Source organism: Salvia hispanica, chromosome 1 (assembly GCF_029641045.1).
Source record: "Salvia hispanica isolate PSC_SH4W2 chromosome 1, Shi_PSC_v1, whole genome shotgun sequence".
Classification (NCBI taxonomy): domain Eukaryota; kingdom Viridiplantae; phylum Streptophyta; class Magnoliopsida; order Lamiales; family Lamiaceae; genus Salvia; species Salvia hispanica.
The window spans coordinates 19,655,802-19,680,498 of record NC_142692.1 but is presented as its reverse complement, the minus strand read 5'-3'; the positions used below and the strand labels follow the sequence as shown (position 1 = coordinate 19,680,498).

General features: G+C 35.8%; 2 protein-coding genes and 1 pseudogene across 3 annotated transcripts; all 3 read left to right on the top strand.

Annotated features, from left to right (window-relative positions):
- Positions 1-1,861: 1,861 nt before the first annotated feature.
- HCF153 (high chlorophyll fluorescence 153) lies at positions 1,862-3,661 on the top strand. Its single transcript, XM_048120630.2, has 2 exons — positions 1,862-2,148; positions 3,319-3,661. Exons 1-2 carry the CDS (start codon positions 1,921-1,923, stop codon positions 3,460-3,462), a joined length of 372 nt encoding a protein of 123 aa, XP_047976587.1. The 5' UTR covers positions 1,862-1,920; the 3' UTR covers positions 3,463-3,661.
- A 6,361-nt stretch (positions 3,662-10,022) lies between these two features.
- Positions 10,023-13,206, top strand: LOC125221078 (uncharacterized). The gene is made up of 3 exons (XM_089059944.1): positions 10,023-10,324; positions 10,394-10,736; positions 13,051-13,206. The coding sequence occupies exons 1-3, from the start codon at positions 10,023-10,025 to the stop codon at positions 13,204-13,206; spliced, it is 801 nt and encodes a 266-aa protein (XP_088916070.1).
- A 313-nt stretch (positions 13,207-13,519) lies between these two features.
- On the top strand, positions 13,520-23,619 carry LOC125223880 (VIN3-like protein 1; annotated as a pseudogene). Its single transcript, XR_016132292.1, has 5 exons — positions 13,520-13,578; positions 14,499-17,814; positions 18,375-18,679; positions 18,762-19,229; positions 23,116-23,619. The product of XR_016132292.1 is annotated as a VIN3-like protein 1 (transcript).
- Positions 23,620-24,697: the final 1,078 nt, after the last annotated feature.

Here is a 24,697-nt window from a genome sequence, read left to right as displayed (position 1 = left end):
ATCACCCAAGTCATCCTCGAGTAGTCATCAGTCATCAACACAAAATACTTGTGACATCCAATAGATTCAATACGTTATGGACCCAACAATCCATATGAATGTAGTCGAGTGTCCCCTTGGTCCGATGAACACCCTTCTTTGGGAACTTGCTGCGAAGAAGCTTCCCTGAAACACAATGTTCGCAGAAATCCAGATTCTTCACTTTATGCCCAGAGAGAAAATTACGCTTTGACAAAATTTGCACCCCTCGTTCTCCCATATGACCAAGCCTATGCCCATAACTTTGTCATATTCTCGGCCTGAATCTCGGATGATGCAATATCAGCAGAGCCTGTCATGATGGAACCTCTCAGACTGCACAAGGTACCACATTTCAAGGCCGTCAAAACCACATTCGAACCTCTCATAATATTAGGGGTGGCAAATCGTGCGTGTTGTGTCGTTATCATGTCGACATGATAATGACACGACACGATAACAACAAACACGAACACGACCCGTTAAGAAAACCCAAACACGAACACGAACACGACTCGTTACCCTCAGACACGAACGCTACACGAACCCATTAACGACACGAACCACTTCGGGTCAACACGACACGATAACAACACATATATGACACGACACAATAACGATACTATAATTTAGAGACGGAGAGAGACAAGAGCGGTTGGAGCGCTGCTAAACCCTTAACAGGAAAGTGATTTAGAATGAAAAATGAAAAATCTATTTTCACGCCAATACTAAGTGCTCCATTAGACTAAACCTAATTTAAATTTTAAAATAAAAATAATAATAATATTATTATATATTAATATTATTTCTTAACGTGTAACACGAACACGACACGAAATTTTCGTGTCGTTATCGTGTCGACACGATAAGGACATGAACCCAATAAGCTTTGACACATACCCATTAATTTCGTGCGGGTTCGTGTCGTGTTATCGTGTCATGCCAAAAATTGCCAACCCTACATAATATGCATTACTCTACCTCCACCTCTGAAGTTGAGTCCCTTACTGTCAAAGGTACTCAGTGCTATAAGATTCTTCGTCATTTGTGGAACATGCCTGACATCGTTCAAGGTGCAGAACACCCCTTCATGCGGTCTTATTCTGATAAAGCCATTGCCAACCACCATGAAAACAACACTGTTGGCCAGGAAATATTGCTTGTATCTATCTGCTCATAAGTGGTGAAATACTCCATGTGCGGACATAGATAATATGATGCTCCTGAGTCAAGAATCCAAACATCATTACAGTGTGGTTGTTCATTTGCAACCAGCGCCAGGCTTTCTTCAGAATGTGTGTCATCAGTTTCTGCTACTGTTGTAGAACCGTTAGCATCCTCTTTCTTGCCCTGTTTCTTCTTCTTCTTCTTCTTCGGACAAGCATACTTCCAATGCCCTGGTTCTTTACAATATATGCAGATGCCGTCGGGCTGAGAATCTTTTGAGTTTGACTTCTTCTTTCTAGATTTCTTCTGTTCCATAGCAGATAATCCCAGTGCCTGATTTTCTGTGGCTGGACTAGTTGCTTGTTGCCGATCTTCTCTAATGTGGAGAGCAGATCGAACATCTTCCAGATTTCTCGACAACAGCTTCGAGAGTTTCAAGATTTTCAATCTTTGGAAATATTTTTTCTTAAAGCACACACTCCAAATTTGTTCTTCAATCTATTAATATAGCCACAATTTTTTTAATGATGAGAAATAGCAAATCGATAGTGTAGTTCATGATATTATTTGTCAATTTTGTCAATTTCAAAGTTCACATGAAAAATCTAACTTTTTAAATGTTAGTGTCAATATCCTTTTAATAAAATATCGGATATTATTTTAACACTAGTAGATACTCCTAGAAGAAATAATCGAAGCTATATCGATAATCGAAGCTATCTGGAGAATCTGAAGATGTTAAGCAACTCAATCTCTTATCCCACTCCCATCCGTCTCATCCCCACCACCCGACAACACCCCCAATTATCCGGATTTGGGCGCCGGAGAGTAGTACTAACACGCGCCGGGCCGAGCACCACCAGCTACATATTTGCCTTCGTTTTCCCATTATCTCTTCTGGCAGTTACAGCCATCACCTCTATCAGAATTGCCGACAAGCTCGACCAGAAGTTTCTCGAAGAGGTAGTAAATCACCTAATTTTGGATAATTGCTTGATGACGTGCTTCTTCTTCTATTGCCCAATGTTTTTCAAGGGATTGCTCTTTTTTGATGTCTTTGTCTCTGTGTGTAAAATTAGAGCTAAATTAGTTTGTTGATTTTTGGATTTCTGGTCCATTGTGCTATACAAGAATCTAACCCTAAATGAATTTCAATTGGGGATAAATTAATTGAAGGAGAAAACGGTATCTGAGATGAATAGAAGTTAATGTAATCCTGCCATATTGATGTAGAAGAAGCTAATTAGCTAAGTCAAACCAGCTACTTTTTCTGAGGAGCACCAAAACCTGTCTCAACACCCTAATACTCCCTTTGTCCCCTAAAAATAGGAACTTTTGAAACGGCTCTGGAGTAAGATAGATAGATAGAAAGAAAAGTGTGTTGGTGGAAAATGAAATTTCCTTAAATAGAAAGTTTCTATTTTTAGGGGACGGACCAAAAAGGAAAGCGTTTTTATAGGGGACGGAGGGAGTACAAAGTAATTTCACCTCGGAATCTCGGAAAAAACTCCTAACCGCATCTAAGGCTGCTTGCTTCCCCTAAGTAGTGGTCAAGAAAAGACTTTGTTGGGTACCCATTTTCTGAGGTGTAAAAGGAAGGGTAAACCATGTCACTCATCTGTGGTCGTACATCTCCTCGGTAGTCGACACTGCCCCTACCATGTTACATCTTTAGCTATGTGTTCTTACTCCCCTTGCTTGTAAAGGCCTCTAAATGAGTGAACCATGTTTGTTATAATTGTCTCTGGATTACTGTCTGTGGATGCTGAATGTTGTTTTTCCATGTCTTTTGGCTGTAAAATTGGAAATAAAACAGTTCGAAGATTAGGGGCCTTTGGATTCTCTGGTTCATTGCTGCACAAGATTCTGGTGCATCTGGAATTCTGAATGCACGATACATTCGCTCTAATTAACTTTTAATTGGGGCTTAATAAACTATAATTGAGGATTAATACATTATACATTTCATATCCATATTGGTAGAAATTCTTTTATGAATGCACGATACATTCGCTCTAATTAACTTTTAATTGGGGCTTAATAAACTATAATTGAGGATTAATACATTATACATTTCATATCCATATTGGTAGAAATTCTTTTATGAAAACTTGTGTCGTTGTGATGATCCAGCTTGCAGTAAACCAAGCTATACTGGAAGCAGAAGATGGTGAAGAGAAGGAAGATGATGTCCATGTCTCTTCCGAAGAGGAAGAAGTGAAGCCAGTTCGCAGGCGCAATCGCCCCACACGACAAATAGAGCAGTCATCCGTATAATAGGCCTTGGGAGCAGGCACAAGAGATGTGAACCCTTTATTGTTGCTAGCCTTGTTCTTGTAATTGCTCTTATTTGTTTGTATGTTACACTAGATAATTCACAGATCTCCATGTAAGTTATGCAGCTATTATACAGAGAGAAGCAAATTTGGAACTTAGTGACGTGCAAAATATATTCAATAAGAGAACACTTAGCCTAGTGGGAGAGTGGTTAGTGCTCGAAGCCAATGTTTCAGGTTTGAGTTCATTATGATGTGGCCTTGTTGATTTATCAATAAAAAAAAGTACATCAGTTTTGGTGTTTGTATCAATTAGGATGAGAAAAATAACCCCTGTCTTGATTGGCACTAGGTATATTATGGATTGTCTAGTTTTGTGAGTTGGGATGGCTTTTCCCCAAACTAATAATATAACATAAATTAGTTTGAAAATTTGGGTGTTGTATTAAGATCCTTTTTGTTTCTGCAGATCATAATTCTTGTGATGCTAAGATATGTGAGAATAGGGGAAGACTGATCCATGCCTAATAATAGAAAAATCAATGTATTCCCATTTAAATGAATAAACACTTGTACTTCCATGATGTTTATGCCTTATGAGTTTTGATCATCTATCTATCTATCGTAGGAGCAACTTTATAATGAAAATGTTTCTCATAAATAGAATTATACGCCCTCCAAAAAAAAATTTCATCTGTGGACGGCATAGGTTTTAATGAGATATTGATAGAGTGAGAGAGGAGAAAAAGTGGGAAAAATATGACATTATTTTAAGAAATGAGACTATTTTTCATGGACATTCTAAAATGACAATATAAGACTATTTTTTGTGGACGAAGAGAGTATGTGAATGGAAGTCACTAAGCCTTTTTGTCTTATAAATATCTATAACATCAATCTTTTAAATGTCAAAGTACATAATATGGGTTGAAATCAACTACTCCAATGTGTATCTCATGGGTTTTGTTGCCTTGAACTTGTTCTGGTTTTTGCGGGACTGATTTACTTGGAGGAGTGCATGCTTGGTGAGAGGGATGAGATCGGGTTGATTCTGTTGTTTGAATCGCTGCTTGGCTTTGTGGGCTTGCTGTGCTAAATGCATGCAGATTCTGTAGTATGGATTGGATTAGCTGGGCATTTTATTTATTAAACTATTTTTTATTTTAAAAATTTAGCCATAAACTTAATTAATGTTTATTTGCTAATTAGTCTCCGGTCAGTGTTTTAATCCAATCAAAAGTTAATTAATTAGCTTTGATCGTCAATTTAGTGATGCCATAAAAAGACCATTTTAAAGCTATTTTTATTTATTCGGGATTCAAAGATCCAAATAATAATACTTTGTACCAATATCATAAAATTACCACAGTTTAAGACAAAAAATGAACTTTAGAATGGAACAATAAAATTTATATCCTCCACAATTAAACTAATTTTTCGTAGAAAGACTGTTTATTTTGGACGGGTGTCTTTGCTCTCGACATTTCCATCATCTCCAACTATTTATAACAAACTCAAACTCAAAAATGGGTCAACACCAAAAAAGCAATTTTATTCCAATCATGTACTACAAACTCAAACCCAAAAAGTATTCCATATTTACCTATTTTTTATACTTTTTCAATTATATCTGTATACTTATTTAAATTACATATTAATCCCACAATGTTTATCAATATCGCAATTACATATTACATATCACGATAAACATAAAAAATAGCTAAAATTCAAGATTCAAAATTTGTGTATGGTTAAAAATGATCAACTAGCGCTTCCGAAGCTGCAAATTAGTACTTTTATTTCTTATTACGTGATACCGGGTCAATTACTCTATTAAAATAATTAATGGTCCAAATTAAATAAGGGCTTCTACTTCTTCAACTTTATATCTTCTTCAACTATCATATTTGCATACACAAATTTTGAGAGTTCAATAGACATCATTTTTGGTGTTTATTCCAAATTTATTAAAAAGAGTACATGTCAAAATTTGTTTTAAACAAATCGCCACGGAGTTGGTCCAAAACATTCATTTTTTGAAAATTGACTCCATAACAAACAAAATCGTCGTCGATCCGGTCCTTTTTCTGAGGGTTTGTCAATTTCTGACTGTCAACCTTGAATTAGCGGTCTTTTTACTGGAATAGCCGATTTTGATTATTGTACCTAATCTTATAATTTTTTTTAATTTATGAAATATTAGAAAATGCAAGATAAAAAACCAGAAATTAGTAAGTTTCATTCTATTCCTAAGTCTTCGTCTTTGTTTCTCGTCTCTTTCTTTTCTTTCTTCCTCACATCCGAGAACAAGAACCCTAATTTCTCCTTATTTGCAACAACCACAAAACTTGTTGGAACCGTTGGATATGGAGCGGTCAAGGTGCAACAGGAGTTCCGACGACGGCGGCGGCGGCGCCCGAGACCTCCACTTTAGTTACATTTTCTGCAATTGCAAGAAGGTGGCATCGCTCCGTATTGTCACCAGCCAAACAAAACCGATAAAGGGGAAGCTTTACTTTGTATTTGAGAGAGGGGAATGTTGTTTCTTCAAGTGGTCCTTCGATGAAGACGAAGCTTTACAAAGGGGAGCCCATCGATGAAGACCAAGCCGTTACTTTGTCAACCTTAGTGGCCGGTTTCGATTTTGATTGTTTAGCCTTAAATTTATCATAAATTAAGCAAAATATTGAGAAATTAGTGAATGTTGTGTCGTATTGTCTATGCTTTGTTGTTGTTGTAACAACTGTTTGTGTATTCAAGTAATTTGATGGATTTGAATGAAAACCCTAATTTTGTATTTTGAATCTAGCCCCTGAATCCGAAAAAAAAAGAAAAAAAAACTTTGCATGATGTATGTTGAAATGTATATGTAGATTTTGAATCTACTACATTGCATTCTAGGACTTCATCGAAGATGAAAAAGAAAACATACAATAGAATAAACGTCAAATTAGTCCATCATATTCATAAACAATATCAAATAGGTCTTAATAAATTTTCAGTTCAAGGCCAGTGCCGTGAATGATTTCAAAAAAAAAAACTCTCTCCGTCCCTGAAGAGCTATTTCTTTTTTCGTTCGTCCCCAAAGAGTATGAACATTCCAATTTTGGAAACTTTCTTCTCTCTAATGAGGTGGGACCCATTCTCCACTAACAATACTTAAAAAACTTTCTCTATCTATCTCTCTCTTACTTTACCAATAATGCATTAAAACTCGTGCCGAACCCAAAGTTCATACTCTTTGGACGAAGGGAGTATTTATTTTGCATTTTCTAATATTTCAGAAATTATTTTTTTTATAATATTAACGACATTAATCAAAATCGACTTATCTGGTCAAAAAATCGTTAATTCAAGGTTGACCGTCAAAATTTGACGGAATTGTTGGAAAAGGGCTGGATCGACAATGATTTTGTTTGTTATGGAGCCGATTTTCAAAAAGTAAATGTATTGGACCAATTTTATATTTTGGTCATATGCTTAGGACCAATTTTGACATTTATTCTCATTATAGCAATATATCACCAATATGGAAATTACATTCACCATAAATCTCTTTTTAGTTACTCATCTTGATTTTGTACTAATGTACTCCCTCCGTTCCATGTTAATAGAGTCATTTTTTTATATTGGGAAGTTTCAAGTTAATTGAGTCATTTTTTTTGGGCAAAAAGTAGATCTCCTTTTTACTTTATTCTCTCTTCATCTCTCTTACTTTACTCTCTTTTACTTTTTCCACCATCCATTTAACACACTATTTTTAAACTACGTGGCAAAAATAAATGCCTTCATTAATAAGGAATGGAGGGAGTACTACCTGTGATATCGATTAAGTATAGTACTAAAAATGTTAAGTAACTAGGAACTGTACAAAAATGTTCTTCATAACTTTAGAGCATTTTAGTTTTTAAAAATTGAAAAATGTGTCAAATTATCTAAAATATACCAAGTTTAGGGACTTCTTATGATAAATATTTTTTTCATTGACCACGGTCCGCGAGGAGTAGTGATAAGAAACTTACAAAGTTGGGATATATTTGTCATATTCTATCATTTGCAAAAAATAAGAAACTTACCTATTTTAATTGTACATTAAATGTGACATCCATGATCCGAAGCACATATATTTTTATATATTTTATTGAATATTTATACAATCATTAGACATATTAATTAAGTACATAAAAAGATAGTACTCTGTCCGTCCATGATTAAGAGTCTCATTTCTAAATGGCGTGGGTTTTAAGAAATATTAAAAAAAGTGGGTGGAAGAAAGTTAGTGGAATATGGGTCCCACTTGTATATATTAATTTTAAATGATATATGAGTGGAATGAGTTAGTGAAATATGTGGTCTCTTTACCATTTATGGTAATTATGAATCGGGACTCTTATTTGTGGACTGACCAAAATGGAAAAACAGGACTCTTATTCGTGGACGAAGGAAGTATTTGATAAATTATGGGAATTAATGTATTTAAATATATATAGACTTGATTTGTAATATTATAGATGAGATAATAATATTGATAATACTTAACTTCATATTTGTCAAGAATATAAATATTAGGAATATAGTATACGTATAAGTGTCAAATAAAATACATGTATACACTAGTTATCATTATTTTAATATGCAACAGTTTACTAAAATTAAATATTAGTATGTCGTATGTATTTGAATGACGATATAGGTATATGTTTACACGTGGATAATTACTCAATAGCTAAGCAAGCCTATATGTGAGATTCATTTAAGCTACTATAAATTTTATATATTGCATTATCATTTGTATGTGTATAAAGGGACGATAGTTGAGTTTTTCTTAGGGAATATACTCATTCATCCATTCAAATATTATTTAGACGCTATATAGCATTAGTAACAAATAAACTCAAGAAATATGTCGTCGAGCATTCACTGAGATTTAATCAAGGATTATGAAGTGAATAAATCTCAAGGATTATGAAGTGAAAAGGAAGTTGAGGCGAAAATAAAATCTCATAATTAGATGCGTATAAATCACATTTTTAAATTTACATGTGTTATGTGATTAATTGCTTTATGTTTAAATAAGGTAAATAATTGAATTATATGATGTGATTCTGATATGATAGGTTGTGAATGGTGATAATATGGATATATAATTGGTGTAATAGATATATTTTGCATATGGTATTGGAATTAACTGAATGATTTGATTAAAGAGGATCTGTGATAGTCATGTCTTGGATATGAAATTATAGTGGATATATTGGGACTTTCGGGTCAATCATAGTGGGACCTTTGGGTCAAATCATATTGGGACCTACGGGTCAATTCACAGTGGGACCTACGTGTAAATCATAGTGGGACCTTCGGGTCAAATCATATTGGCATATTGGAAATCCCGGACAGATACCAGGCTTGAATTATCACAGAATAATAAACCGAACAAAGTGGCATGTGCATATGTGTATGACATTATTTTTTATTTTGTTGATTATTTGTTATATATATTGGTTAAAGAATATAATTAATTGTTTGAGATGTGGAATTAAAGGTAAGATTTATATATACTGAGTTGTGGCTCATATAAACCACTAACATTTTTCAGGAATAAGATATCAGTGACGTTTTTTATTGACGTGGGTATAGGAACTCCACATGTTATCAGGGTCGACGGCTGACGCATTTTTGGCAACCTTCTCTTCCTCATCATTTTTGCATATAGATAAATATATAGTATAAAGAGTGGTGAGAGGGTCCCACTACTGTTTATAATGTTTTTAAATATGTACTTGATAAATGTTAGATTTTCAAAATTATAACATATATGTGTTTTTGTATTTGACGTGTGGATTATTAAAATTTTGAATTTATTTATAGTAAGTGCGTAAGTTATAAGGGTTGGGGTGTGATATTAATTTTACATTATAACCCCTCATGTTAATTAAGGGGATGGACTATAATACTTTCAACTAAGTATAAAAAAAATATTGTACTGAAAATTTTTCTAATAAAAATATTTTATATTGGGAAGTTTCAAGTTAATTGAGTCATTTTTTTTTAGCAAAAAATAATTCTCCTTTTTACTTTATTCTTTTTTCATCTTTCTTACTTTATTCTCTCTTACTTTTTCCACCATCCATTTAACACACTATTCTTAAATTATGTGGTAAAAATAAATGTCTCCATTAATAAGGAATGGAGGGAGTACTACCTATGATATTGATTAAGTATATCTTTAGGTACTAAAAATGTTAAGTAACGAGGAACTGTACAAAAATGTTCTTCATAACTTTTGAGCATTTTAATTTAAAAAAATTGAAAAATGTGCCAAATTATCCGAAATATACCAAGTTTAGGGACTTCTTATGATAAATATTTTTTCATTGACCACAGTCCGCGAGGAGTAGTGATAAATTAACAATAATTGTATGTACAAAGTTGGGGTACCTTCACGTCGGGGAGACAATTGGCCGCGAGTGCCTGAAGAAATTTTGTAGGGGAATTGTGGAGGCTTACAACGACACATATTTGCGAAGGCCGACTACTGGCGATTGCCAGGCCCTAACGAAGATGCACGAGACGGTGCATGGCTTCCCTGGAATACTAGGGAGCATAGATTGTATGCATTGGGAGTGGAAGAATAGCCCGACGACGTGGAGAGACCAATTTACTAGTGGATACAAGGGCAACCACCCGACGATGATCCTCGAAGCCATCGCTGACCATCAGCTCTGGATCTGGCATGCTTACTTCAGTGTGGCGGGGTCGAACAATGACATCAACGTCCTGAACTCCTCATATCTCTTCATCGAGCAATGCAATGACAACGGACCGACCATCGAGTTCACTGCAAACGGACGCCAACATATGGGGTACTACTTGGCCGATGGCATATACCCGAGGTGGCCTGTTTTTTTTGAGACGATCACTTGCCCAATCAGTGAGAGGAGAGTTTTATTCGCGCAAAAGCTGGAGGCTGCGCGGAAGGATGTGGAGTGGGCATTTGGTGTGCTCCAAGCGCGGTTTATAGTGAAGGGTCCAGCGCGGTTCTGGTACAAGGATGTCATCGCCGATGTTATGTATGTGTGCATCATCTTGCATAACATGTTAGTCGAACACGAAGGTGGAAGAGTCACCGATTGGGGCGATGATGAAGCTGGATCTAGCTCCAACACGACGACCCCGCCCCATGTTCGAGGATTACTAGCGGGCTACAATGAGGTTCTAGCTAGACAGGCCTCAATGCGCAACCAACAAGACCATGCTCGGCTCATGTCCGACATGGTTGGATAAAAAGTTGCTTAAGTGTGCAGGATTAAGGGATCCAAGTCAGTAGGAGACGGTTAGAACGTCGCAGGTGAAAAGAGCGCAAGAAGGGTGCAATACTGACCAGGATGCATGCCAGAGAAAAGGCTCGAGATGGAGAAAAATGATAACTGGGATGATCAATAACAAGGGCAGAAAAGTCAATTCGCAAAGGAAGTCTACCCTAAAAGCAAGGGCAAGCCTCCCTATAAAAGAAGCCACTTGGAGAGAAAAGAAAAAAAAGAGGGGAGTTCGAAAATCCAACTACCACACTTAGTTAGAATTCTCTCTAGAAGATCAGTTCCTTCAGCATTGTCCAGTTCTTCTCATTCCTCGCCACAGCTATGGTTACCTGAAGTCCAGAAGTCCACTGGAGAGTCATCATCCTATCATTCCAGCCAGTTCGTCGTCGTAGTATAGCAGTTTCATTGCCGGAGTGGCATAAACAATCTTTAATCGTTTTCCTAGTCTAAAGTTTACTTGCTTTCTTCGTTTGATCTGTTGCAAACATTATTCCTTGTTGCCTTTTGAAGTATTTCGTGAAGATCCGAACGTTTAAGTTATGAAGTTTCTATTTCGCATGTCTCTTTGGTTTGAGTTTGCTTCATTCTGCCTAGAAAAGCTAGATCTAGTTGTCGCTTTTAATTTCTAATTGTTTACGCATGTTTCCTGTTGAGTAGGCTGAATCTGGGATTGTTGATCGAAGGTTGTAGTTAAGTTTCAGTTTAAATTTTTGTGCATGAGTTTCTTGTTCTGCGTTGTTATTACCATCTTGCATGTTAGTCAGTAGAAGTAATCTGCAGTCTCAGCCGTTCATCTTAAGTTTGAGCATTTTAATTAATGGATCTTGAGTTTGAAGTCATAAATCTAAGTTTAGCCATGGAGTTTGTGTTCATATGATTTCTGTTAATACTTGTTGAAGAAAAAAACATCACAATCTACTTTTACTTTGGACCACTTTTGCTTTTTGGCTACTTTTTGCTTTTGTCTTTTACTTTTCAGTTGTACCTTCCAGACCTGTCAGAAAGTCACCCAGCCACCAGATATATCTTACTGTCTATATTTCCCAAATTAGTAACTGTCTTCTTTTTACATGTTTCTGAGATACCTTGTCCCCTACTTTCACGAACACAACCACATGTCTGTTACTTTCGCCTACTAGTCAGTAGAGTACCACCTTTACTTTCCGCCTAGATAAAGTCTCAACCCAAAAGCGTGGTAGCTAACCAAAACCACCCAGGAGTATCACCACAGTTATCCGAACGTGTCCATCCTTGTGGGATTCGACCCTTACCTCCACTATACTAACCAGTAGAAGTGGGTTGAGGAATTTGTTTGATATGTCAGGTTCCGGTTGTCGTGCCAACGACTAAGCTAGTTTGGGATTTCATCCTGATCAGTTGGACGCACTCTCTTAGTTTAACACAACACCCATAAACCCAGGCACTTTCAGGCACCCCATTGTAGATGCTCTAAGGTAAGAGAGAGAAAGAGAAAATGTAGTGAAAGTATAGTTAGTGGATTATGGGGTCCATGTCCTAAACTAGGAAGATTCTAAAGTTTATTTTTAAGAGAAACGACCCAAAATGAAAATAGTTGCTATATTTAAAAAACGGAGGAAGTAGTAAAACTTGTTAATTAAATTAATACTAATAACTAAATTTAATTTAAAAATTGGATATAATAATATATTATAGTATAAAAATATTTTCCTCCTATAATTGTTAATAGGGTCAAATTAGTCATAAAAATATATAATTAATGATGCTATCAATTAAAAATAATATCTTATCCTATTCAAATTTGAAGTATATTTTGTGTATAAAAAATTTTGTCAATTTATTTTTATTGATCCGCAAATACACAAAACAAAATTTTTGAGAGAATACACCAAAGTTTTTTTTATTAGTGAGAAGTAAACATAATACTCCTGGCGCCATTTTTGCATTAAATCAATTAGGTTTTTCAACTGCAAACATTTCCCGAAATCAGAGGCACTATAAATATAATCGTAGGTTTAACAAGCTACTTTCTGGTTACTATCTTTGTTTGAGTCGGAAGATGTGTGCAATGCTAAAATTGATTTGAGAGTTTTGAAGTTAAGGTCTCTTCTTTTCCCTTTGAAATAGAGCTACTAATTTGGTTATAAGGGGAATAGTTACTGGTGCTTTGGATAAATTATGCGTTTTGTGTTTCAATCCATTGGAAGATATTGACCATCTTATGAGCTCTTACAATTTCTATGATGGCATTTGGAGAAACTATTATGGATGGCTTGAGATTCAATTGGCAGGCTCTGAACCACTCAAATCCCCAACTCTACCTTCCTGAAACCCTAGAAGTGGTTCCGGATTGGAGAATGGTGAACAATGTCGCTGTTCAGCGAAGATGGAGAAGTGGCAAGGCAATTCGCAAGAAGATGCACAGTAGTAATGACCAAATCCCTTAGTTCCCACTGATTTTCCTCATTTTCAATTTGTAGGATCATATTTGTTATTATTATTATTGTTGTTGTTGTTTTAGTTAAATTCTTATGTGTAGTTATCTTCGGGAAAATGGAGAAACTGAGACTCCTTTATCAACTACTACTATGCAATTAAGTTGTTATCTGTGTGCAAATGCACTTTCTGAGTGTGGTAGATCTCAGTTCTTGTTAGATAGAATGCTCAATTTTCGTCCAATTTCCTTTCTAGCCTTTGTTATCCTTATTATAGGACACTGATCTGTGGCTGCAGGTTCCAAGACTAATAGAGAGAATTGCTCTTGCTGTTTTGGTTGTATAACATTGTTGTCTCTTGCTCGCTTCGGTACCTAGTCTTGTGTAAGTTTGTACTCATTGTTGTTTATAATAACCGTTTTGTTGAAGTTTCTAGTTTCTTCCCGAAGGAGCCTAAGCTGCTTAGTTCGTTTTACCTTTCTGATTTATTGCATCACCAGTCACACTATGATACAACTAGACGGTCTATCCTTTTCAAGACCCATGGTTCAGTTAGTGCTAGATCAGACTGTCATTTTTGTAAAATATATATGGATGGTCGCCTTGATGAAATTTCTAATTTGTAATAACTTCGAGAAAGAATAGAGCCGACTTGTTGGATGTATAGGGTATCTGTCGTACAGACGTGGTTGAGGGAGTATGATTGAAAATCTTGAATATCAGGCAGCCATCTGTTGACCCGTTGTTCTATCATTAGGCATCGGTGGAAGATTTGAACTTACATTTAAAATTCTATTGAAATTAGTAATTGAGTAGATGGGATTTTTAATTGAGACTTCATAACATAAAGTCGAGAGTTTGTAATTTGTATCATTACCCACAATATAGAAGTTGAAAGCTAGTTTTTACGAGCTCATTTGAAGTAGATGAAAACAGGGCATGGGTATATGTGTGACTACATGAGCTGATTGTTTATGGGTATTAATAGAAATGAACATATGCAGTCAATCAACTCAAAAGTATAAGCGCATTCCATGATGTGCATATGTAGTCATGTGTTTCTCAATATTCATTTGTATCCATTAACATAATGGATCATGGATTTCGTTTTCTAATCTGAAGTGGACATATCTTTATATCTATGAATTTATGTTATATATGCATATGCATTATTGTTAGGCTATTAGTATGTAGCCATGACACTGATACTTGATACAATTCAACATGTATATGAAGATTGCATGGTGGAAGACGAATTCATAGCAGCCTAAATTTTTTTCTTGTTATTATTTACTGCATTTCAGGTAATACTCAAATCACATATATAAAAAGTGTCCAGAAAAAGCACCCACACTTTGCAGACAAGTAAAATTATGTGGAGGTATGTAACTTTTGTTTATGCAGCTCATTTTGTCTTTTGTTTCTTTTATTAGTATCAATGATTGTTCTTCACATTATATATCATTTATCCTTGAACAGTTACAAGATGCATTGTAAATATTTTATAACCTTCTAGCTCTAATAGTGAATGCTTATATATGTGTGCACAATGGTTTCTTTCTTCAAACTTTTCCTCTACTTCTGGGAAATGAGGTGAAAATTGAAAGGTATATTCACTTGTCATTTTATTTTATTTACTCATTTGGTTGATTTTTTCAATCAACAACCGTCTACTATATTGAGTTGATTGATGAAAAATGCAATAACTTTTAGCAAGAAATGGTATGCTTATCTAAGTATCCCGAACAGATGTATCCTAAAAAGTTGTAAATGTGATGCGAATGAAAAAGTGTTTTTTAGTTCAGAAAATTTATCCGATGAAATTTTAGGCAATTATATCTTCAATATGTTATATTGTGGTTCGTAAAATGTGATTTTTCATGGCAAGTAAAATGCATCTTATACAAGCTAAGATCTTGAGGTTTATGCATTTTACATTAAAGCTCCTGCTGTATGTAGAATGCAAATGACTGTTAAGTTAAAGGAAAGTTCTTGATTACATGCTTCACAGTTGGTCATTATCAAACTACTTCACGCATGAAGTACATTCTTCACACTTTCGCAGTATCAATTGTTTACAACAAAGTTGAAAAAACAAGAACAACTATAATGTAAAGTCTATTAACCAGTGCTTGGCTTGCTTTTAAAGATATTCTGACTTTTCAGATTCAAATCAACACACACATAAAGGTATCCACCTAATGAAGTTTCCCTCAACAAATTATCGAGTAACATTTTCACAAGCTTTTCTTCGCATTGTTGAGGCGAAATGTTTGCAAAGGTAAACTGGAAAAAAGAAATGCCTACATATTCCAAAATAGAACACATGGCTAGATATTCAGATTCCACCAGAAAAGCGTGAAGGTTAGGGAATTTATTCACTAATGAAAATCTAGGATTTGATATTTACATATAATTTCCAAGGCAGAACTAGGAATTGTTTTTGTGTGAGTGTCCAGCATTCAGCTCCCTGAAAGGAATTCTTTTAATTTTCGATCTTCATAGAATGTTAAGTGTCTCTTATTATAGTTGGATTCCTCAATCAACGGTATGAAATTCCTTGAAATTCTTGTCATGTTAGGATTAGTGTAATTTCTCATTTCCCTTTGTTGTGTGTAAACTATAGTTAAGAGTATATATATAGGGATGTGTTCATGTTTCTTCATATATATCTCTATTTATTTACATAGACTTTATATGGTAGGTAGATCCTTTTATTTCAGGATTAGACTAGTTTCTACTTTCTCTCTCTATATATGAGTCTCTCTAGTTGTGTAAAATACATAGAACATCGTTTCTCCAATATATGTATTCCTATTGATTGTATGCATTTCTTTCCATTTCACAATGTATGTATTCCTTATTGTCACGATATTGTAATCTATAATATAAAAAAGCACATATACTAAAAATACCTGGCAATAAGTATTAAATTAAGCAAAAGTATCCGTTACGTTGACTACTTGTGAAATCTCCTTAATATAAATGTTAAACTCGTATAATTTGTGTTTTCCTTTCTGGACTTTAAAAACCCTTCTTGGATTGTCATATACTAACATTACTGTGAGGCGCCTATATAAGCGAACCTTTCCCTTTCATCATCCTAAGGTCTTCAAATCGCGTTCTATCAAGTGTTCACTTCTTTAGCTTAAAACCTTTCATTTTCAAAAGATTAAATTCCGAGTGTTCTCATATCAAAGAGATCAGCTTTCATTCTGATTCATCCTTTTGAGGTAATATATGAATATAATTCTTGCCGATTCTTTCTTTCTTTCGACGATTCAATGAATGTTAAGTTCAATTGTATCTGCATACAAGATTTATGTATAATTAATCATATTTATCGGGTATGGAATTGGATGATATTATCTGTTCTTATGGATCAAGTGTTGACTGACATTCATGATTTGAAATGGTTGAATGAAGTTGTGAAGTTGAATTAAATGTGTTTGATGGAATTTCTTTGGTGCGAAGAATCGCTATATGTGAAGCTATATAGAAACCAGAATTTTATTATTGTTGGACATTTCCTTTTTCAGGCAAGTAGAAAGATTCAATGCCAAACATGATGTACATGACTATTTTCATTGCTAGTTTTTCTAGACATGAGTGATTGATATATGATAGAAACAAATATCAGTTTATGTCCCAACTTTTGAGCTATATTTCAATAATGTTCCAACATTTGATAAATCTTTCAGCATTTTCACAATTATCTCCTAAGGTATCACCTGAATTTCCACATGGCACTCTGGATCTGAGATTTTCACATGGCGCTCTGGGTCAGCATTTTCAATAATGTTCTAACACATGTAAATGCACGTGTTAATTCTACGTGCGTCCAATGGTGTGCTATGTGAGATTTCAGGTCCAGGGTAAGGTTGTGGGTTTCAAATATGCAATGACTGCAGACTTGGATGGTTTATTATTTAGAAGTAAAAACATTGATTGGAAAACAAAAAACTTTATTTTTCATATACTTCTTCTTCTAGGATGGTGTTACAGCATCACAACACACCAAACTTGGCTCCTTAGCAGCTAGAACAATTTAGGTTCTTCGAAAAGAATGTGTAATTCTATATCCTTATCCATTGCCTGCCCTTATTCCGTCCTAATACTTGATATGTCATGTGCCACAAGTGATCCAAGAAGACTTGAGATCTTCTCAAGAAGGAGTTTTCCCACAGTTAATTTGGGAAGGGAAGGTGCATTAAGCATAATTATAGCTCGAAATGGCTGAAGAAGTTCCAAGGACAACGAATAATCAAGCTTTGAAGCGGTTGTCTTCAAATCAAGAGGATTGGGATTCAATAGAGCGAAACAAGAGAGGAAAAGGCTCTTTTCTGAAGCCACAAGATTCTAGTTTGTCGATCTGCAAAAATCCTGCATGTGAAGCAACAGAATCCACTGTTCCCGGGTTTTGCAAGAGGTGTTGTTGCTGTATTTGTTGCGATTTGATAACAATATGGACCCAAGCCTTTGGTTGAAATGCACACCTGAGTCTGGTTCTGAAGGTTCCTGTGGCTCTTCCTGTCATGTTGAGTGTGCTCTCCGAACTGGGATGGTCGAGAATGGCTCTTATACTTGTGCTACATGTGGTAAAGTTTCCTCGATAATTGGGTAAGATTTTATGTTTCAATGTTCTTTTACAATAACGTAACTTTCCTCTTTTTTCAGACATAACTAATATGAATCGATATAGAATTCTCACCTCATCTTTGTATTTCATTCCACCATACTAGTCACATCTGGGGCCTTGGTCATAGTGATAGTAGTCTTACTTAGGAGCTATCTTTGGTGGGGAAACCACATAAGTTTTCTCAAGTCTTTTTGTTTCACTCTTGCCCTTTTTTTGTGTGTGCGGCGTGCGTGTGAAATAAGTGCACAGTAAATATTTGTGCATGAAAACTGCAATTATGTGCATGGTCGTCTTCTTAACAGCAGGTCTGGTAAACCGTAAATACATTATTAGTTAGTATTTATTTTTCGTGTTCCAAGAATCATCATTGTGCTTGATAAATACTTACCTTTCTAGGGCTTGACTTTATGATTTGTATTTAGCTTATCTCCATATTTGGAGTTTCGTAATCTTAATGGTCAGATTTCTTTCTTATGCTCAACTTGTTTTGTGACTTCACACTTACCTTATGTCGAGGCTTCTTGATCTGAATGACTGGCAGATTCTGGAAGAAGCAGTTAAAGATAGCTATGGATTCCACCCATGCTGATATCATGTGCTATAGGGTATTCTTGAATTACAGGCTCCTCAAGGGTACATCCAGGTTTTTTGAGCTCCAAAAGTTCATCGAAGATATGAAGGCCGCGTTAGAGAATGAGTTGGGTCCAATCAGTGAAGCAGCGGTCAAGTTTTCGCATGCACACACCGGAAGACTTAACAGTTCTGTGCAAGCTCTATGCAAGCTTGCTATTCAAAAAGCTGAAGAACTTCAGACTTCAAATTCCAGCTCACTTTTAAATCTCAGTGGTATGTACACAACATATCTTTAGCATATCTCCACGTTGAAAACTAAAACATCTTTAATAAGTAATCTCCGTTGATCTAATAGCAGAGAGTTCGGTCTCTGATTCCGTACATCGATACCAGAATAGAGCAGATGTCAAATCAGATTCTGGAGAGAAGCTTGTCCAAAAAAGAGGAAAAGAGCCTCAAAGCGGGGAAAAATGCATGGGAGTCGGAGGTGTTGAGGCCAAGACTCTACAAGTTAGACCGCGACTTCCTGATCTGAACGAGGAGTTTCAAGAGCCCGATGAAAAAACAGGCATAGCACAAGTGGAGAAGAGCGAAGGATTTGATGAGGACTTTGAAAACATTGTGAGGATCATCCGGGGGCTTGAGCAGGGTGGCCATGTCAGTATGGAGTTCAGGTTGAAGTTCCTGACATGGTTTAGCTTGAAGGCGAGGGAGCATGAACGTCGAGTTGTCAGAACGTTCATGAAAACTATGATCGATGACCCAAGTGGTCTTGCTGGGCAGCTAGTTGATACTTTCTCAGCAATCATATTCAACAGCAGACCTTAAAAGTTATTGCCCTTAGGGTCTGCTGTTTGAGAATCCTTGCCTATTTTTTTGTACATTTTATTCTTCTTTGTTTGGTCTTCGCCTGTTATGTACATTTATGCTGTTTGAGTTAAGTTCGCTGTTTTTATTGTTTTCATGTTCCATTTCACTGCCAATTGACGGTGCGTGTGCTTCACGTGTGTGTTTGTGCGCGTGTTGTGCAAGTGAGCAGTGGCATATCCAAGATTTTCAGTTTGAAGATGCAATAAATAAGTATAGAGTAATTGATTCTAAAAATCAAATAGAAAGGAACAAGAAAAGTGATAATAGCAGGATGGTAATGCGGCTTCATAAATCTGATAAATGCATCATGATGAACAAATGCATTGCTGATGAAAACAGACAAGAAAGCACAAGGGAAAAACCTCATCTGTGAGCTTTCGCCTCAGAATCTTTCAGATCCTCTATTTCTCAATTGCAACAGTGCAGGGCAAGCTCGGTTCACTGGACTCACGATAATCTGCCAAGTGGGTCGTCCACCAACCAAAGGCCATAGTCACGAAATCGCTTGGTCTTCTTCTCAAAACCAATTATATATTTGTTGTGAATGCCTCCCTTTGGTTTCACGAGCCCTTGTCTTGTTCCTGAAGTACAAATGCTTTTTGAGGCAGCACGTACACATCCACCTAAGATGAGATCAAACCTCACTGATAAGTCATGTATATACTCATATGAGCAATTTGCCTTGCGATTAATTTTAATCAGAGAGTGAAAAAAGCAAAAAGATCCTACCATTCGTCGAGATCATTCGGGACTTATGTATTTTAACCCTGCAAATTTGATAATCCTTTTATAACTTCATAGTTTCTTTTGACCCTCTATGATATGATTCACAATGTTATCTGATATGACACATCAAATATGCAAACATAGACATAATATAGTAACATAATTCTGGCGCTATTTTTGCATTAAATCAAATCATTGGTTTTTCAACTGCAATTCTGCAAACATTTCCCGAATTTAGAGGGATTATCTTTTTTGTTCAAACAAGTTACTTTTTGGTTACTATCTTTAATTCTTCAAAGCGTTATTCAGCTCTTATTATTAAGGGGGAGGATGGAAACATTTCCCGAAAGATGTGTGCAATGCTAAAAATTGAAAGGGATTTGAGAGTTTTTAAGTTAAGGTCTCTTTTTTCCCCTTTGAAATAGAGATAATTTGGCGATAAGGGGAATAGTTAGTGGTGCTTTGGATGAATTATGTGTTTTGCTCTTGCAATTTCTATGATCACATTTGGAGAAAGTGTTGGTTTGAGATTCAAATGCAAGGTAGGCTGTAATATACTTTTGAGGAACTCAAATCCTCAAGTCTACCTTCCTCAAACCCTAGAAGCGGTTCCAGATTGGAGAATGGTAAATGATGTTGAAGATGGACATTAGTAATAACCAAATCCCTTGTTTTTCCTCATTTTCAATTTGTAGTATTATTAAATTCTTATGTGTATCTTTCTTCCGGGAAATGGAGAAACTGAGACTCCTTTATCAACTACTATGCACTTAAGTTGTTAACCGTTTCTGATGTGTGCTAGAAATCAGTATGCTCAATTTACGTCCAATTTTCTTTCTGGCCTTTGTTATCCTTATTATAGGACACTGGATGCAGGTTCCAAGACTAATAGAGGGATTTTCTCTTGCATTTTTGGTTATATAATAATAACATTGTTGTCTCTTGCTCACTTCAGTACCTAGTCTTGTGTAAGTTTGTACTCATTGGTGTTTATATTGTTTATGCAACTGTTTTGTTGAAGTTTCTAGTTTTTTTCATAAGGTAAGGAGCCAAAGCTGCTTATTTCGTTTTACCGTACTGATTTATTGCATCACTAGTCACACTGTGATACAACTAGAAGGTCTATCATGGTTCAGCTAGTACTTGATAAGGCTGTCATTTTTGTAAAGTACATCTGGATGGCCGCGTTGAAGGAAATTCCTAATATGTAACAACTTTGAGAAAGAATATTGCCGAGTTATTGGATATATATTTTGAAAATAAGGCAGCCATCTTCTCATCAGCTGTGTTCTATCATTAGGCATCGGTTGAAGATTTGCATTTACATTTAAATTTATATTTAAATTGATTATTGGGTAGATGGGACTTTTATTTGATACTTCTTAACATAAAGTCGAGAGTTTGTGATTTGTATCATTACCCACAATATAGCAGTTGAATGCTAGTTTTTACAAGCTCATTTGAAGTAGATGAAAACAGGGTATGGGTATGGGTATGCGTGTGACTACATGAGCTGATTGTGTATTGGACCAAAGGGTGTTAATTAAAATGAACATATGCAGTCAATCCACTAAAAAGTATACTCGGATGACTTGATGTGCATATGTCGTTGTGTGTTTCTCATGGATTCCAAGATTCATTTATGTTTTTACATCTGAAGTGGACAGATCTGTATATCTATAAATTTATGTTATATATGCATATTCATTATTGTTAGGCTATTAGTATATACCCATGACACTGATACAGTTCAACATGTATCTGAAGACGAATTCATAGCAGCCTAAAATTGTTCTTTACTTTTATCTTTTACTGCATTTCATGTAATACTCAAATCACATGTATAAAAAGTGTCCAGAAAAAGCACCTACCCTCTGTAGACAAGTAAAATTATGTGGAGGTATGTAACTTTTGTTTATGCAGCTCATTTTGTCTTTTGTTTATTTTATTAGCATCAATATACAGTTATAAGATGCATTGTGAATATTTAATAACCTTCTAGCTCAAATAGTGAACGTTCATATAAGTGTGCACAATGGTTTTCTTTCTTCAAACTTCTCTTCTGCTTCTGGGAATTGAGGTGAAAAATGAAAGATATATTCACTTGTCATCTTATTTTATTTACCTACTTGGTTGACTTTTTAAATCAACTATTATCTACTATATGGAGTTGATTGATGAAAAATGCAATACCTTTTAGCAGGAAATGGTATGCTTACCAAAGCATCCCGGACAGATATTTCCCAAAAAATTGTAAATGTGATGAGAATGAAACAGTGTTTCTTAGTTCAGAAAGTTTATCTGATGAATTTTTAGGCAAGTATATTACTAATATGCTATATTGTGGTTCGAAAAATGTGGTTTTTCATGGCAAGTAAAATGCATCTTTTACAAGCTAAGATCTTGAGGTTTATGCATTTTACACAATCCACTGTTCCCGGGTTTTGCAAGAGGTGTTGTTGTATTTGTTGTCGATTTGATATCAATATGGACCAAGCCTTTGGTTGAAATGCACACCTGAGTTTGGTTCAGAAGGCCTGTGGCTGCTCTTCCTGTCATGTTGAGTGTGCTCTTCGACATGGGATAGTTGGGAATGGCTCCTATACTTGTGCTACATGTGGTAAAGTTTCCTCTATAATTGGGTAAGATTTTATGCTTCAATGTTTTCTTACAATAACGTAACTTTCCTCTTTTTCAGACATAAACTAATATGAATGAATATAGAAATGGTCTTTGTATCTCATTCCGCCATACTAGTCACATCTGGGGCCTTGGTCATAGTTGTAGTAGTCTTACTAGTAGGAGCTATCTTTGGTGGGGAAACCACAGAAGTTTTTTCTCAGTTATGTCTTTGTGTTTCACTCTTGCTCTTTTTTTTGTGTGTGCGGCGTGCTTGTGAAATAAGTGCACAGGAAATCATAGTTAGCTCATATTTGTGCGTGGTTGTCTTCTTAACCAGCTGGTCTGGTAAACCATAAATACATTATTAGTTATGTGCAAGCTCTGTGCAAGCTTGCTATTCAAATAGCTGAAGAACTTCCGACTCTAAATTTCCAGCTCACTTTTAAATCTTTAGCATATCTCCATGTTGAAAACTAAAACTCGTTAATAAGTAATCTCCGTTGATCTAATAGCAGAGGGTTCGGTCTCTAATTCGGTACATCGATACAAGAATAAAGAAGATGTCAAATCAGATTCTAGAGAGAAGCTTGTCCAAAAAAGAGAAAAAGAGCCTCAAAGCAGGGAAAAATGCATGGGAGTCGGAGGTGTTGAGGCCGAGACTCTACAGGTCAGACTGCCACTTCCTGATCTGAACAAGGAGTTTCAGGAGCCCGATACAAAGACAAGCATAGCAGCACTAGTGGTGAAGAGCGAAGGATTGGATGAGGACTTTGAAAACATTGTGAGGATCATCCGAGGGCTAGGGTGGCCATGTCAGTAGTTCAGGTTGAATTTCCTGACATGGTTTAGCTTGAAGGCGAGGGAGCATGAACGTCGAGTTGTCAGAACATTCATGAAGACTATGATTGACGACCCAAGTAGTCTCGCTGGGCAGCTAGTTGATACTTTCTCAGCAATCATATTATGTAGCAGACCTTGAAAGTTACTGCTTTTAGGGTCTGCTGTTTGAGAATCCTTTCCTGTTATATACATTTATGTTGTTTGAGTTAGTTGGCTGTTTTTATTGTTTTCATGTTGCATTTCGCTCTTCTTTGACAGCATGTGATTCGCGTGTGTTTGTGCGCGTTTCTCTAGTGCACATGTCGTGCGAGTGAGCAGTGATTTTCAGTTTGAAGGTGCAATAAACTTTTATTGAGCTTTCGCCTCAGAATCATTCGGGACTTATGTATTTAAACCCTGCATATTAGCGACGGAAAATTTGGTAGTAATTGGACTGAATTCAATGCCTATTGATTTTAGTCTCTTTTTCCCCAACTATATTACTCCATAAATTATTTATCATCTTTTAAAGAGAACAAAATTAGTGTAGTGTTTCATGAGTTAAATTTTGTTAACAAAATTTAAATGATAGTATGACAATTTCTGAAACTATTAAATGTAAGAGTGTAGTACTATTTTGGTCCTTTACATATGGCCGATTTTTGATTTTGGTCCAGAATATTCACTTTTCAAAAAGTAAGTCCGAAACAAATGAAAAATGATATCGTTTGCATCCTTTTTTGACGGCACCGTCAATTCTCGACGGTCAACCGTCAATTAGCGAAAATTTGACCCGATTAAACTTAATCTCAGATTATTAGTTGGTTAATATTATGTTAACTATTTTGCTAATAATTCAAATTTTTTAATATTTTTAAATATGAATAATCAAACAACATTTTTCACTAAGTATGGAGTTGGAAAATCAAACGACACACTCTCTCTCTTCTTTCATCTCTCTCGTCACTCTCTAAGAATCTTAGAACCCTAGTTCTGAATTCCGACGAAGAAGCCCGATTCCGACCAAAGCCACCCGGTTCCGACCGATTTCAACTGATTATTGTTGGTTGCCATGAGTTGGAAGTCGCCGTACCCAAACCACCGTTACACCGAAGGTCTCACCGACGTGAAAAAATCATATGCGAGGAAGAGGAAGGAGACTGAAACGAGCGATTCGCGTCCGCCTGACACCGAACAAGGACCGTCGGCTGCATCGGGATTTGTGGGTTCTAACCCTAGCTCCGACGCGGATGT